The sequence below is a fragment of the Natrix helvetica genome, assembly GCF_964273705.1.
Source record: "Natrix helvetica genome assembly, chromosome: 1".
NCBI lineage: Eukaryota > Metazoa > Chordata > Lepidosauria > Squamata > Natricidae > Natrix > Natrix helvetica.
Genome location: NC_138548.1, coordinates 344192978 through 344206808, shown reverse-complemented (window position 1 = coordinate 344206808; position 13831 = coordinate 344192978). Strand labels below are relative to the sequence as shown.

Here is a 13831-nt window from a genome sequence, read left to right as displayed (position 1 = left end):
AAAGGGTTCTGGCAGAGGGCGGGGCAGTGTTTGATGTTCATTATTTAAATTTATTACATAGGGTTTCAGCTACAGCTATAGTTTCCTTCAGCCTCTTAGTTATAACAGATATGTCAAAACAAAGTTCCGAAAACAATAGGACTGTGCTTTATTTTGAGAAGATCATAAACTTTGTGGGGTTACTGAAAGCATAATTGTTTGTGAAGATCCCGGACATTGGCTGTCTAACTGAACTAGGATTAGTGGAGTAGCTTTTATATAGCTAGAAAGAAAATGAATTTATTGTACTTAGCTAACTACATCCAATCAGAAGAGTTAGATAGGGTGTCCAGAAGCCATTGAACTTATATTATACTTTTTGATAAAGAATGGGCAATAGGAAAACAAATTTTATGTCATTACTTGTTCTAATGTGTACAGACAATGAACAAGGAAACCTCGTGGGAAAACAGTAACCAAAGCTACCAAGGGGATTTCATCTTGCTGGGAGTGGCTGATCGGCCACGCTTGGAGATGTTGCTCTTTGCCCTTCTTCTTGTCTGCTACTTGATGGCATTATTGGGCAACACAACCATCATTGTTGTATCAAGACTAGATCCAAGCCTCCATACCCCCATGTATTTCTTCCTCAGCAATCTTTCCTTAGTTGACCTCTGTTTCACCACCAGCCTTGGGCCCCACGTTCTGGTGAACTTCTGGAGAAAAAGCAAGACCATCTCTTATGGTGCCTGTGTGGCTGAGCTCTACGTCTCTCTTGGGGTGGGCTCCACGGAGTGTATTTTGTTGATGGCCATGGCCTATGATCGCTATGCCGCTATCTGTCACCCACTGCACTACACTACCACTATGAGTCACTCTCGGTGTATGACCATGGCTGCTGTCTCCTGGGTTAGCGGCTTCAGCAATTCATTAATTCAAACAGTGATGGTTTTTAGGCTTCCATTGTGTGGGCGAAATCAGTTAGATCATTTCTTTTGTGAACTCCCTGCCATAATTAAGTTGGCTTGTGTTGACACTTCAGCTAATGAGCTTTCGCTACTTGTGTGCAGTATAATGTTCCTCCTAGTACCAGTTAGTCTCATCACAGTCTCATATGCCTATATAGCTGCTGCGGTGCTGAAGATGCACTCAGCTGAGGGCAGGAAGAGGGCCTTCAACACTTGTTCCTCCCACTTGATGGTGGTCTGGCTCTTCTATGGCACATCCATCTTCAGTTATCTGCTGCCTCGCTCCCCCTCCTCCCATGATGAAGTCAAGCTAACTTCCCTTTTCTATGCCTTTGTCACCACCATGCTTAACCCACTGATCTACACTCTGAGGAACAAAGAGGTACACAAAGCTCTCCACAGACTACTCAAGAAGAAATAAACACAGAGATCGAAGGTGTACTGGAAGGTTCAACAGGAATACTCTTTATTTGTTATTATTTAAATGTTTTTGATTGCTTTGTTCTCTCCCTTTTGGTCATGTTAAGTTTGTAACATATCTAGATACCACAGCAGTATACAAGACTGTAAATTAAAGGGTACACTTCCAACTTACGTCAACTGTGTCCCTTGATATTAAAGTAGGACGTAAAGTGAGATTTGGACATTAAGAGTGAACTTACTGGGTCAGGCTGGACAGCCTCTTGGGGACCCTTTACTTCTATATTAAAAACCACAATGTTTAGCTAAAGGTCGCTTAGAGACACTAGTCAGTACCTATGACCCAAGATAAAAAGGAGAAGTAGGACCCTATCTACTTATAAGGCTCTTTCCTCAAAGTAACCAATAAGAAGTGAAGTTAAGCATTTCCGTGTACGTTGCTCTTAGAAAGGTATAAAGCTCACTGTCTTTTCTATAAGTTTTTGTCCAGATGTTAGAAATTGTTATACAATACAATACAATAGCAGAGTTGGAAGGGACCTTGGAGGTCTTCTAGTCCAACCCCCTGCCTAGGCAGGAAATCCTATACCGTTTCAGACAAATGGCTATCCAACATGTTCTTAGAGACTTCCAGTGTTGGGGCATTCACAACTTCCGGAGGCAAGCTGTTCCACTGATTAATTGTTCTGTCAGGAAATTTCTTCTCAGTTCTAGGTTGCTTCTCTCCTTGATTAGCTTCCACCCATTGCTTCTTATTGTACCCTCAGTTGCCTTGGAAAATAGTTTGACTCCCTCTTCTTTGTGGCAACCCCTGAGATATTGTTATCTCTGTCTGGACCTTTTGACCAAAATAAAGCTTATCTTGATCTCGCAGTCCTATCTCTTGATTTTCTGCAACATTTCTGGCAAGCCAAGTTCAGGAGGTAAGGAGTGATATTTCGCTGAGGACGGCACGAACCGACCGGGTGCCCAATAGGGGCCGTCTAGTCAGACCTTTCGGCACCGACAGAGATTTCTCTGTAGGGAGACTCATGACCCCTCCCTGGGCACTCGGAGTACATTGACCGGTCAAGAACCAGCACAATCAATGCTGGCTGAGATAAGAAGACACCTGCAGACAAGTATTGTGGGAATTGTAGACCCACTCAGTTGAGAGTGGAAGAGGGGGCTTGATCACCCCCCTGAGCCCGGGATAGCGTCCTTTCATTAGGGAACTGGCATATTCTAATGAGGCTCTAGATTTGTGTGGGTGGTTAAGTCACCGCAGTTCCTGAAGGCGACCGTGATACTCCGGCACCCCAGGTCGATGACAATGTCTTAGGAATAGAGATTTGGGGGAGGGGCGCAAGGGAGCATGTTGAAAATTTTAAGAAATCTTTTAGTGGAGATTATGGAGACCCCAAGCCCAACCCTGTGGATTTAAAAAAGTCCTGTGAGAATGAGTGGCCGACATTTAATGCAGAGTGGAAGTCAGGAGGGCCTGTGCGGCTCGAACGAGCGGAAATGACAAATGTCAGGTTAAAAAGACTCACCCTGAAAAGAAACCTATTTTAAAGACTGCCCCCTATGAGGAAGAAAGTCCCCCTCCATATGCCCCTCTTTGTCATTCAAGGCAACAACCAAATGCTGGCAATAACAATAGTCAAGGGGCAGTCGAACATAGTGACCAAAGAGAGATGCCCAAAGTAGAAAATACCTCTAGTGGATCCCCTTCTCTTGCACCCCAGTGGACTTCTCCCATTGCTGCCCGAACCAGAAGTCAGTCCTTGGCCTCATTCCACCAAGTGGACCAAAGAGTTATAGTCAGGGACAGACAGAAATTCAGCCTTTGTTCCAATATGTTCGGTTTACAACAACTGACCTATTGAACTAGAAACAGCATTATGGACCGCTATCAGCCAAACCTCAAGAGATTGTGGACTTATTTATGGTCACTATCAAGACCCACAACCCTACCTGGCAGGATTTGGAACAGTTAATGACCACTCTCCTTAATGATGAAGAGAGAGAGAGACTAAGCAGTGCCATTGGTAACATCCACAGCCAGAGGAAGCCTTCAGGCTACGTTAGACCAACGGTATCCAAGGCAGGACCCACGGTGGGATCCTTATCAAGACATGGTCTCCCTACAAGATTATCAGGCACTGATTCTTCAGGGCTTAGAACAGGCTGCTGAGCCTCCGGTGAATATGTCCAAGCCTTCCCTAGTAACACAAGAAGCAGAAGAAAGTCCTGAAGCCTTCTTTCAAAGATTGATTGAGGCTTATAAGACATATACTCCAATTGAACCCTTGGATCCTGAAAATGCCCGTATGTAAATGAGGCAAACCCCCCCCCCCCCCCGATGAGATATGGCGAGTAATGGTGACTCAAGAGGTTTGAGTCCTCGATACCTGGCAGGAGTTTGAAGTGCAGCGATGATGGCAGAAGATAATCCTCCAGAATATGCAGGTCACCATACACCATTAGTTATTCAAGTAAAGTTTCTGGCAGAGAACTTATCCTCACCCTGACTGTACAAGCAATTCAAGACACTGAATGCCCCAGAATGAAGGAGGAGGAGGAGGAGGAGGAGGAGGAGGAGGAGGAGGAGGAGGAGGAGGAGGAGTTGTAAGTTGTGTAGTCCTGGGTGGACAGTATACAACACTCTTAGAAAAACCCTGAGATAATAGTCAAGTTACCAGAAAAGCCTCAAGGAGGAAAGAGAAGAAAAAAAGAAAAAGAGAGTCTCTATGAAACATTTAGTTCCTGTATTGCTTTAACTTGTGTGTTTGTCCTTGTTGATGTGTTTAAGTGTTTTTGTTGTGTAAAAAAGAAAGAAAGAACAAAAGGTCCCATGGGGCAGGAGGAAGAAAACCAAAAAGGTTACCAAAGGGACAGATCAAGTGGACCACAAACCTGGTCCAAAGGAGCAGTTGAGACAAAAACTCAAATTGCCCCCAAGGGAATTTTTTTGCCAGGAGTTGAGGGGGAGCTACGTAAGGTATGGATATATGCTCCATTCTCAATGGCTGATTTATATAATTGGAAACATCAAATTCCTGCTTAGAGAAAAAATCCAGATGAGATGCATGTCCTTTTTGCATCTGTTTTTCTGAACTCATCAGTCTACTTGGACTGACATACAAAGTCTGATGGAAATTTTATTAACCCCAGAGAAAAGAAGGCTGGTGAAGGTAACCATAAATAAGCCATTGCAGAAGGATCATGCAAAAGATCCAGGCTGGACATGGTTATTGAAGGAACCAGATTGGGAACCTTAGTCCATTCAGCTGTAAAACTATTGGACCTTAGTTTTGTTAGGATTCAAACAAAAGTTAAGAATTTAGGGAAGGTCTATTAAATTCAACAGAAACAGGATGAAAATCCAGGGGAATTCCTAGAATGCATTTATCAAACCTTTAGGCAATATACCACATTAGATCCTGAGGTTGAAGAAAATAAGAAAATGGTCAATATGATCTTCATTGGTCATTCTGCAGATGACATAAGGGTAAAAAAATTACAGAAGGCAAAAAAGGAGGGCCAGGAAAGGCATCTCTGAACTTGTGGAATGAGCATACAAAACGTATATTAATTGGGCTCAAATTTCAGAGAAGAAGGACAGAAAGAGTGAGAGGCCAGGGGACCTGTCAGAAGAATGTACGAGGAGGAGTCAGTAGTTAGAATCCCATGCCCAGTCAGAGGAAGAGCCCTCTAGTTAGCGAAGAGGAAGATGGTTAATGTCTACACAGACAGAAAATATGCATTTAGAGTTTTTACATGTTCACGGGGTCATTTGGAAAGAAAATACTCACTGATTTTATCACTCGATACATGCTGGCAAAAAGCACATATGCCATTGTTAATCAGGTTGCTCCTGCCTGTCTCTGTTATGCACAAAACAGGCATTTGAGATTTTAAAGTAAGCATTGCCTGAAGCTTAAGGGACTGCCCGACATTGAGAAATCTTTCTTGACACAAGAAAAGGGAAGTGGCAACACCCCACAGCTTAGCAAAGGGGGGGGGGGCATATTGCCTTAAAATCCTGGCTGCAACTGCTCTTCTGATCAAGGAAACGAATAAATTGACTTGTAGGTAGCTAATTACTATATTTACTAGTCATGCAATTCGTGGAGTATTAGAAACAAAGAGCAACTAATGTGCTTGCCCGGGGGAATTAAAGATCTCATATGGGGAATCTGCACAATCTCCAAGCTGGATGGTCGGATCCAGCAGAAAAGGGAAAAGCAGAGCCATCCGTGACATGACAGCTTATGCAGCATTGGAAATGAGAATGGGACTGAGCCCCAGATGTTCTAAAGCAGAGGAACTCCAGGCAACTAGAGTTGAAGTGATTAGAATCCTACTCAAGGACAAAGTGTGTCTTGAAACTCACCTTGAATGGATGAATGCATTGCCACTGGCACTTTGGTCTGTGCAAGCACTCCATGAAAAAGATTTAAATTGTCTCCTTTTGAAATGATGTTTGGGAGACCCCCAGTTATAAGTACTAATTTGAGAAACCATGTAGGGGACCTAGGCCAAATAGGGGCCTCATGGGTGAGTCAGATGGTGGGGGAACTGAATAAGTAAATACAAGAAATCCAGCAATACTGTGTGTCCCTCAGTCCATCATTTCTGACCATCCCTAGTCATAATAGGTGACAGGTGGGAGAAAAGTATAGTTATAGGTAAAACACTGCAAAGGAGAAGAATTTGAAACCTAGATGGAAGGGCCCGTATACTGTGATCATCTGTTCTCCACTTGCAGTAAAAGTTTTAGAATCCAAGTCTTGGATTCATTGGACCCATGTTAAGCCAGCCGCTGAGGAGTACTGGGAAGCTGACCGGGACGAAGCCCATTCTCTAGTGATATGCTTAAAGAAATGCCCCCTAAAAAAACTGTCCTACCAGCAATGGGCAAACTACTAACGGGGCAGAAGAGGCCCTACTGAAGTCATCCCCTGGAAGCTGACTTCTCGACGTATGGCTGAAGATTTGGAGGAGGAAGACAACGTTCCATTTATTAGATATAAGATGTATTAGAAAGTTTGAGCACCTGTCAGGAAATGGCAAGCCAAGTATTCATAGTTATAACTGCACTATCTCTCACTTTACTGAATGTACTTATTTGTTGTATTGCATATTCATCCCTCAGGAATTGCCCCCTCCAGAGGAAGACAGGTGCTGAGGCTAAAATCATTGACTGTGACAAAGAGAAATGCAAATTTTCTGATGACACTTAAGTTTGAGGAACCGTGGGAATTGATTCTTTGCAGTATAATAGGAGTTTTTGGATTGTGGGTGATATGTTTAGCAAATAAGATTTGGTTTTATGGATTGCCCAAAGCTGATATTGCCATTCCTCACATTATATATAACCCCTGCCTTCTCCCTCACTTGGTGATTCAGTAGGCTAAAAGAATTGTGTTAGGAGAGGTTTTGCATGAGGGACAATTATGAGCTTTTTGTGGCTCTGGCTGTTATTGGCAAAGGGCTTGCTAAGTGATAACATTCTGAATAATAGTTCCTAACGTTGCGAAAATACTTGAGCAACCTCCCTTCCTCTTGAAGAAAGATCCGAGGATGTTAAAAATCCTGGAGAACAGAGTGGAATCAAGTTACAGGATGTGGAACAGGTCTGCTCCCATCAACGGCGCATCATTTATACTTGGGGACAGAATCGTAAGCCAATCCCAACACCTAAAGTCAATTATCTGACAAACCCTGTAAGAAAAAATTAGTGACAAAATTAGTGGACCAGAGGAAGGCTGTCAATATAGTTTACTTGGACTTCAGTAAGGCATTTGATAAGGTAGACCATAACCTACTACTAGATAAAGTAGAAGAATGTGGGTTGGACAGCATCACCACCAGATGGATTCGTAACTGGCTGACCAACCGCACTCAACATGTAGTCCTCAATGGAACTGCATCTACATGGATGGAGGTATGCAGTGGAGTACCCCAAGGCTCTGTTTTGGGCCCAGTACTCTTCAACATCTTCATCAATGATTTGGATGAGGGAATAAATGGGGAACTCATCAAATTTGCAGATGACACCAAGCTAGCAGGAATAGCCAACACTCCAGAAGATAGGCTAAAGATACAGAAGGATCTTGACAAACTTGAACATTGGGCACTATCTAATAAAATGAAATTCAATGGTGAAAAGAGTAAGGTTCTACATTTAGGCAATAAAAACGAAATGCACAGGTACAGAATAGGTGGTACCTTGTTCAACAGTAGTAACTGTGAAAGGGATCTTGGAGTCCTAATGGACAACCATTTAAATATGAGCCAGCAGTGTGCAGCAGCTGCCAAAAAAGCCAACACAGTTCTAGGCTGCATCAACAGAGGGATAGAATTAAAATCACATGAAGTGTTAATACCACTTTATAATGCCTGGGTAAGGCCACACTTGGAATACTGCATTCAGTTTTGGTCACCACGATGTAGAAAAGATGTGGAGACTCTAGAAAGAGTGCAGAGAAGAGCAACAAAGATGATTAGAGGACTGGAGACTAAAACATATGAAGAACGGTTGCAGGAACTGAGTATGTCTAGTTTAATAGAAAGAAGGACTAGGGGAGACATGATAGCAGTATTTCAATATCTCAGGGGTTGCCACAAAGAAGAGGGAGTCAAACTATTCTCCAAGGCACCTGAGGGTAGAACAAGAAGCAATGGGTGGAAACTAATCAAGGAGAGAAGCAACTTAGAACTGAGGAGAAACTTCCTGACAGTTAGAACAATTAATCAGTGGAACAGCTTGCCTCCAGAAGTTGTGAATGCCCCAACACCGGAAGTCTTTAAGAAGATGTTGGATAGCCATTTGTCTGAAATGGTGTAGGGTTTCCTGCCTAGGCAGGGGTTGGACTAGAAGACCTCCAAAGTCCCTTCCAACTCTACTATTGAATTATAAAAAGGGCAGAGCATAGGGAAAATGGGCTTCTGCAACAATTGAGAAAAGGGAACTATATGTTAAAGAGTGTTGGAATTAGGTCAAAGCTTAATTAATCAGTCTGACCCTGCACTAGGTCAAAAATGCTGGTTATGTTTGTCTGCTGGACCTTCATCTTACAATGCTGTTCCAGTTGAGCCAGATCTTTGGGGAAAAACCAGAGCTACAATAGTCTTTGACAAGGGAGGTAGATGGGGAACCAAAACGGAAGAAGCCCAGCTGCATGGTGATCTGTATGATGCACTTGAAAGACTGAGGATGAGCCGTCTCCCCATCGTTGGCCCCATAGCCATTGGTGTAGAAATTATAGGGTCACCCTCCTTGTGTATCAAATGCTATCAGGAACCTAGCATTCCTGTGGGATCACTGTCAGAGGAACAATGCCCATCTGAAATGTACCTTGCCCCTAGGAAAGCACTCGTGGACATGAAATTAACTCGCAACGTGTCTCCCTCTGCTCACAAGTTCTTCCAACAGAAAGTCACTTTCTCGCTCCCATCTCCACTCGTTTTTAACCGTTGGGAGGGGAATCTGACTACTGGAAGGTGTCCAAAGCTATTCCAGCCACCCTGACTTCCCGTTTGGCTTTCAATACAATCCACTACGGGATTGTGTGTTCATTTTCCTCCTGAAAACACCAGTTCCCACTATCTTTTTGAAGGACCAGTTTCAGGGATAAGCAAATGGACCCTAACCAAGAAGTTCCATTACAGCCCCTGACTGGTATGCTACTTGCAGGAACCTTACAGGTCTGGACTAATGAAAGGAACCTCCGAGCCCATGCCTTCTCCATGAACATCGGGGTATGTGTAAGAGAAAATGAAGTTTTCTTTCTATGTGGGAGAAATGCCTATCTATGTTTACCCACCAATTGGACTGGTACATGCACTCTAATACACCTACTCCCCAAAATGGGGGTGGTAAGTGGGGAACAGGCTCTCTCTGTACCCCTCATGGGACATGTCCAGAAAAAAGTGCCGCTCGTAATCCCGCTATTAGTGATTCTGGGAATAGGGACAGCAGTTGGAACAGGTGTGGGTGGAATGACCCACTCCATCACTCAGTTTAGGCAACTGTCGGAAGAATTTACAGAAAGCCTAAACCAAATTGCTGGCACCCTGGTTGAGGTCCAAGACCAAATAGATTCCTAGGCAGCAGTGGTTTTACAAAATCGGTGTGCCATAGACCTCTTAACTGCTGAAAAGGGTGGGCTATAACATTAATAAAAACAGAAGCAAACAATTTAATTGTTTGTGTGTGTGTGTGTTTCTGTCTTTCTGTCTGTGTGTATTTTTAGCCCATCACCCTTGCCTGGCATTGTGTTGTAAAGGCTGAACATAAATTTGTCGCATCATATATTTCTTGCACTATTTGAAATTATTATTACACTATTTGAAATGTACTACTTTCTTTGCTAATCCAAACTTTTGCCATCACTTCCTCTCACTCCTGCATCTTTGCTACTGTCACTTTTCTGACACACCCTCCCTCCCTCTATCCTTCCTGGGTGAGCCTTTGCAAATGGTTTCAAAGGCTTTTGCTGGACCCTGGAGAGAATTGTCTTGCTTGCCGCTAATTGTTCATCTTGAGTCCTGGTGCACTGGGATTCAATGACAACTTTATAGCAATTTTCACTAAATGGGGAGAAACAGTCCAGGAATAGTCCTCCCTTTCTTCTCTCCCTCCCAGAAAATCATTCTGCTCCATTTCTTGCCTTCTCAGGTTGATTATTGTGTGTCTGCATGAAATCTAAATATTTTGGAAGACCTGGATAAGCCAAAATGCCTGTCTGAAGAAGGTGAGCTGAGAAGAGTTGGGTGGAGGGAGACTTGGACTTCTCTCTTTTCCAGCTCTTTGGATTCCTAACACACACACACACACACACACACACACACACACACACACACCAACCAACCAACCAGCTGCTGTCTCTCCACTGTAATTTATCTCTCTTTTCCTTTAAACAGAAAAATGCATTCATCTTTGCATTTAGCTTTCTTTCCCTACAGGCTCAAGGGTAAAATTGTTCTGAAATTATTGTTGCAATGTTATCTCCATTTGCTTCCCTGTTACACATTTATATATGACGTAAGTGAAAGTTGGTCAGGAAATATATTGTAACCTAGGTTTTCATTGATTAGAGCTGACTTCAGCAAAGGTGAGCCTAAGCTACAGTAAATCTAAATAGTTGTAAATGTGGATCATTGTCTACTAGCTGCTGATCCAAATTGTCAACATGATTTCTGAATTTGTTCATTGTACAATATTATTTTTGTGGGCGTATTTCTTTAGAAACAGTAACATTTGTGCTAGTAATAAGGAAGGTGTTAATTTGATTCATGCATATATATATATATATATATATATATATATATATATATATATATATACCGTATTTATCGGCATATAACACGCACTTTTCCCCCCGAAAAATAGGGGGCAAATGATGTATGCGTGTTATACGCCGATATACGCCAGACGATATATGCCAGGTGCACAGAAAAGGATCACGGAGCGCTTCGCCCCAAAAGCAGCTGCTTTTCTGTGCGCCTGGCGTTTAAAACATCCGGCTATCTATCTAAACGCCAGGCGCAGAGAAAAGGATCGCGGAGCGCTTCGCCCCAAAAGCAGCCGTTTAGATAGATAGCCGGATGTTTTAAACGCCAGGCGCACAGAAAAGCAGCTGCTGTTGGGGCGAAGCGCTCCGCGATCCTTTTCTGTGCGCCTGGCGTTTAGATAGATAGCCGGATGTTTTAAACGCCAGGCGCACAGAAAAGGATCGTGGAGCGCTTCGCCCCAAAAGCAGCTGCTTTTCTGTGCGCCTGGCGTTTTAAACATCCGGCTATCTATCTAAACACCAGGCGCACAGAAAAGGATCACGGAGCGCTACTCAGTGGGGTGTGGGCGAGAGGAGGAGAGAATGGATGAGCCGTCTCTCCTCTCCCAGACACCCGACTAAAACACTTTCTTTCGCCCGCGGAAGAGTTTGGGCGGGCGAAAGGAAGCGCTTTAGACAGCGGGGTGTGGGTGAGAGGAGGAGAGAATGGATGAGCCGTCTCTCCTCTCCCCGGACTCCCGACTAAAAGTTAATAAAAAAAGGAAGGAGGGAAGGATGGAACTGGAAGGGAGGCAGGGAAGGAGGGAGGGAGAAAGGAAGGATAGGAGGATAGGGAAAGAGGAAAGAAGGCAGGCAGGCAGAAGGGAGGGAGGTGCAAGGAAGGAAGGAAGCATAGATAAGCAGGAGGGAAAGAAGGCAGGCAGGCAGGAGGAAAGAGGAAGGAGGGAACTGGAAGGGAGGCAGGAAGGAAGGGAAGGAGGAAGGGAGGGTGGAAGATAGTAGCAGTGAAAGCAGCAGTGTTCATAGTTGCTTTTACTGTCCTTTTACATTATTTACCTTATAAGTGGTAATAATATTAATAAAAAAAAGTTCTGAGCTACCCTTATTTTGCTTCAAAGTTCTTTATTTGAAATTTAAATTTTTTTCCTGAAATTTCCCTCTTAAAATGAAAGTGCGTGTTATACGCCTGTGCGTGTTATACGCCGATAAATACGGTATATATATATATATATATATATATATATATATATATATATATATATATATATATATATATATATATATATATATATATGCTGGTTTTGTTGTATTTCGGTCTTTTCCCATGTATGTATGTATGTATGTATGTATGTATGTATGTATGTATACATACATACATACACACAGAGAGAGAGAGAGAGAGAACAATACACAGATATCATTTTTAAGGGATTTGTGTATCAAAATTTATATTTCAAAAATCTGCATAGGGAAAATTATTATATTGTGTAAAACCTTGTACATAGGAAATGTTCTCCAAAATATATATGCTAAGAAATATTCATATTAAAATGGGTCCATTTTTTATTTCAAAAATTATACATTCATGTCAAAAGAGAAAAGGACACTCCCAAAAGTTAATTAGAATTTAATCACAATCAAATCATTCTTATGATACATATAATTCCTTCCTAATTAATATATTTCCAGTGTTTCCCAACATGTAAACAAATTGCCTAAAATCATCTACCTGGCTTCTCTTATTTTGTTTAAGTGTACAGGGTTGGTGAGGGAATGTATATGTAAGTACTAAATAATTCCCCTTCATGGATTACTGCTTTTTCATGGCGAAAGGGCTTACATAGCTCAGTGAAGGTATGAGCTATGCTGTCCAGGGCCACCCAAGACGAATGGACACAGCAGAGAGCTCTGACAAAACATGATCCACTGGAGAAGGAAATGGCAACCCACTCCAGTATCTTTGCCATGAAAATCCTATAGACTGTACCCAGGGGGTCGCAATGGGTCAGACAAGACTTCGCAGCTAACAACAACAACAACACTAAATAAGCATGAAGTCAGTAAGATTTTTAAAAGGTAATCATTCCCCTCGTACATATGTGCTAGTCATTCCTGACTCTAGGGTGCTCATCTCCGTTTCAAAGCCAAAGAGCCCGCGCTGTCCAAAGATGTCGCTGTGGTCATGTGGCCGGCATGACTAAACACTGAAGGCGCAAGGAATGCTGTTACCTTCCCACCAAAGGTGGTTCCTATTTTTCTACTTGCATCTTTACGTGCTTTAGAAGTGCTAGGTTGGCAGAAGCTGGGACAAGTAACGGAGCCATGTGCAATGCCATCTCCAAACAGATACAACTCTATCTTAATTATGTGGGGTTTCTCTTATGTGGAAAAATAAGATTTTATTAGCTGTGTCCATGTGCTTGTTGTCAAATCTCTCCCTCTCCGCCCCCCCTCTCTTCCAGGTCAATTTACTTAATTGGAGAAATGGATACTATGTACAAGGGGTTTGAGCTCCTGAACCGAAGGTGAGATATGAATGTAAATGCATAAAGAGTGTAAAGAGAGGTTTGTTAGACATTGGACAGGCAAGGACTTTGAATAGTCAAGAGAAAAGGGCAGGGAGACTGGAGTGTTGTTGCATTTCTCCTTTCTTACATACTAAATTTTGCTGCAGTTTTCTGTCTTTCCCTAGCCAAAACATTGGACCCTACCCATTCTGGGACAGGAAAAAGGATTCTGGCAGGCTGCTGGCACTGTTTGATGTTCATTGACTTTTCATTGTGTCATGCCACCCAATTTTCTGTAGCCAGATTAAGGTTTTCTGCCTATAATATTCAGTTTGCCCAGAGTAGGATTCTGTTTTACATTCACAGATATACAATACAATAGCAGAGTTGGAAGGGACCTTGGAGGTCTTCTAGTCCAAGCCCCTGCCTAGGCAGGAAACTTTATACCGTTTAAGACAAATGGCTTAGAAGTAAACTATATCGATGGCATTCCTCTGGTCCACCAATTTTGTCACATTATCAAAGAATGCAATAAGATTAGTCTGGCATGATCTGTTTTTGACAAACCCATGTTGGCTTTTGGCTATTACTTTGTTTATTTCTAGGTGTTTGCTAATTTGTTGCTTGATTGTCTTTTCCTGAATCTTTCCTGGTACTGAGGTCAGGCTGATAG

General features: G+C 42.7%; 1 protein-coding gene across 1 annotated transcript; it reads left to right on the top strand.

Moving 5' to 3' along the window:
• Positions 1-423: 423 nt before the first annotated feature.
• Positions 424-1368, top strand: LOC309384157 (olfactory receptor 2G3-like; the record flags this gene model as incomplete). The annotated part of the gene is made up of 1 exon (XM_081937363.1): positions 424-1368. One exon carries the CDS (start codon positions 424-426, stop codon positions 1366-1368), a length of 945 nt encoding a protein of 314 aa, XP_081793489.1.
• Between the last annotated feature and the right edge of the window lie 12463 nt (positions 1369-13831).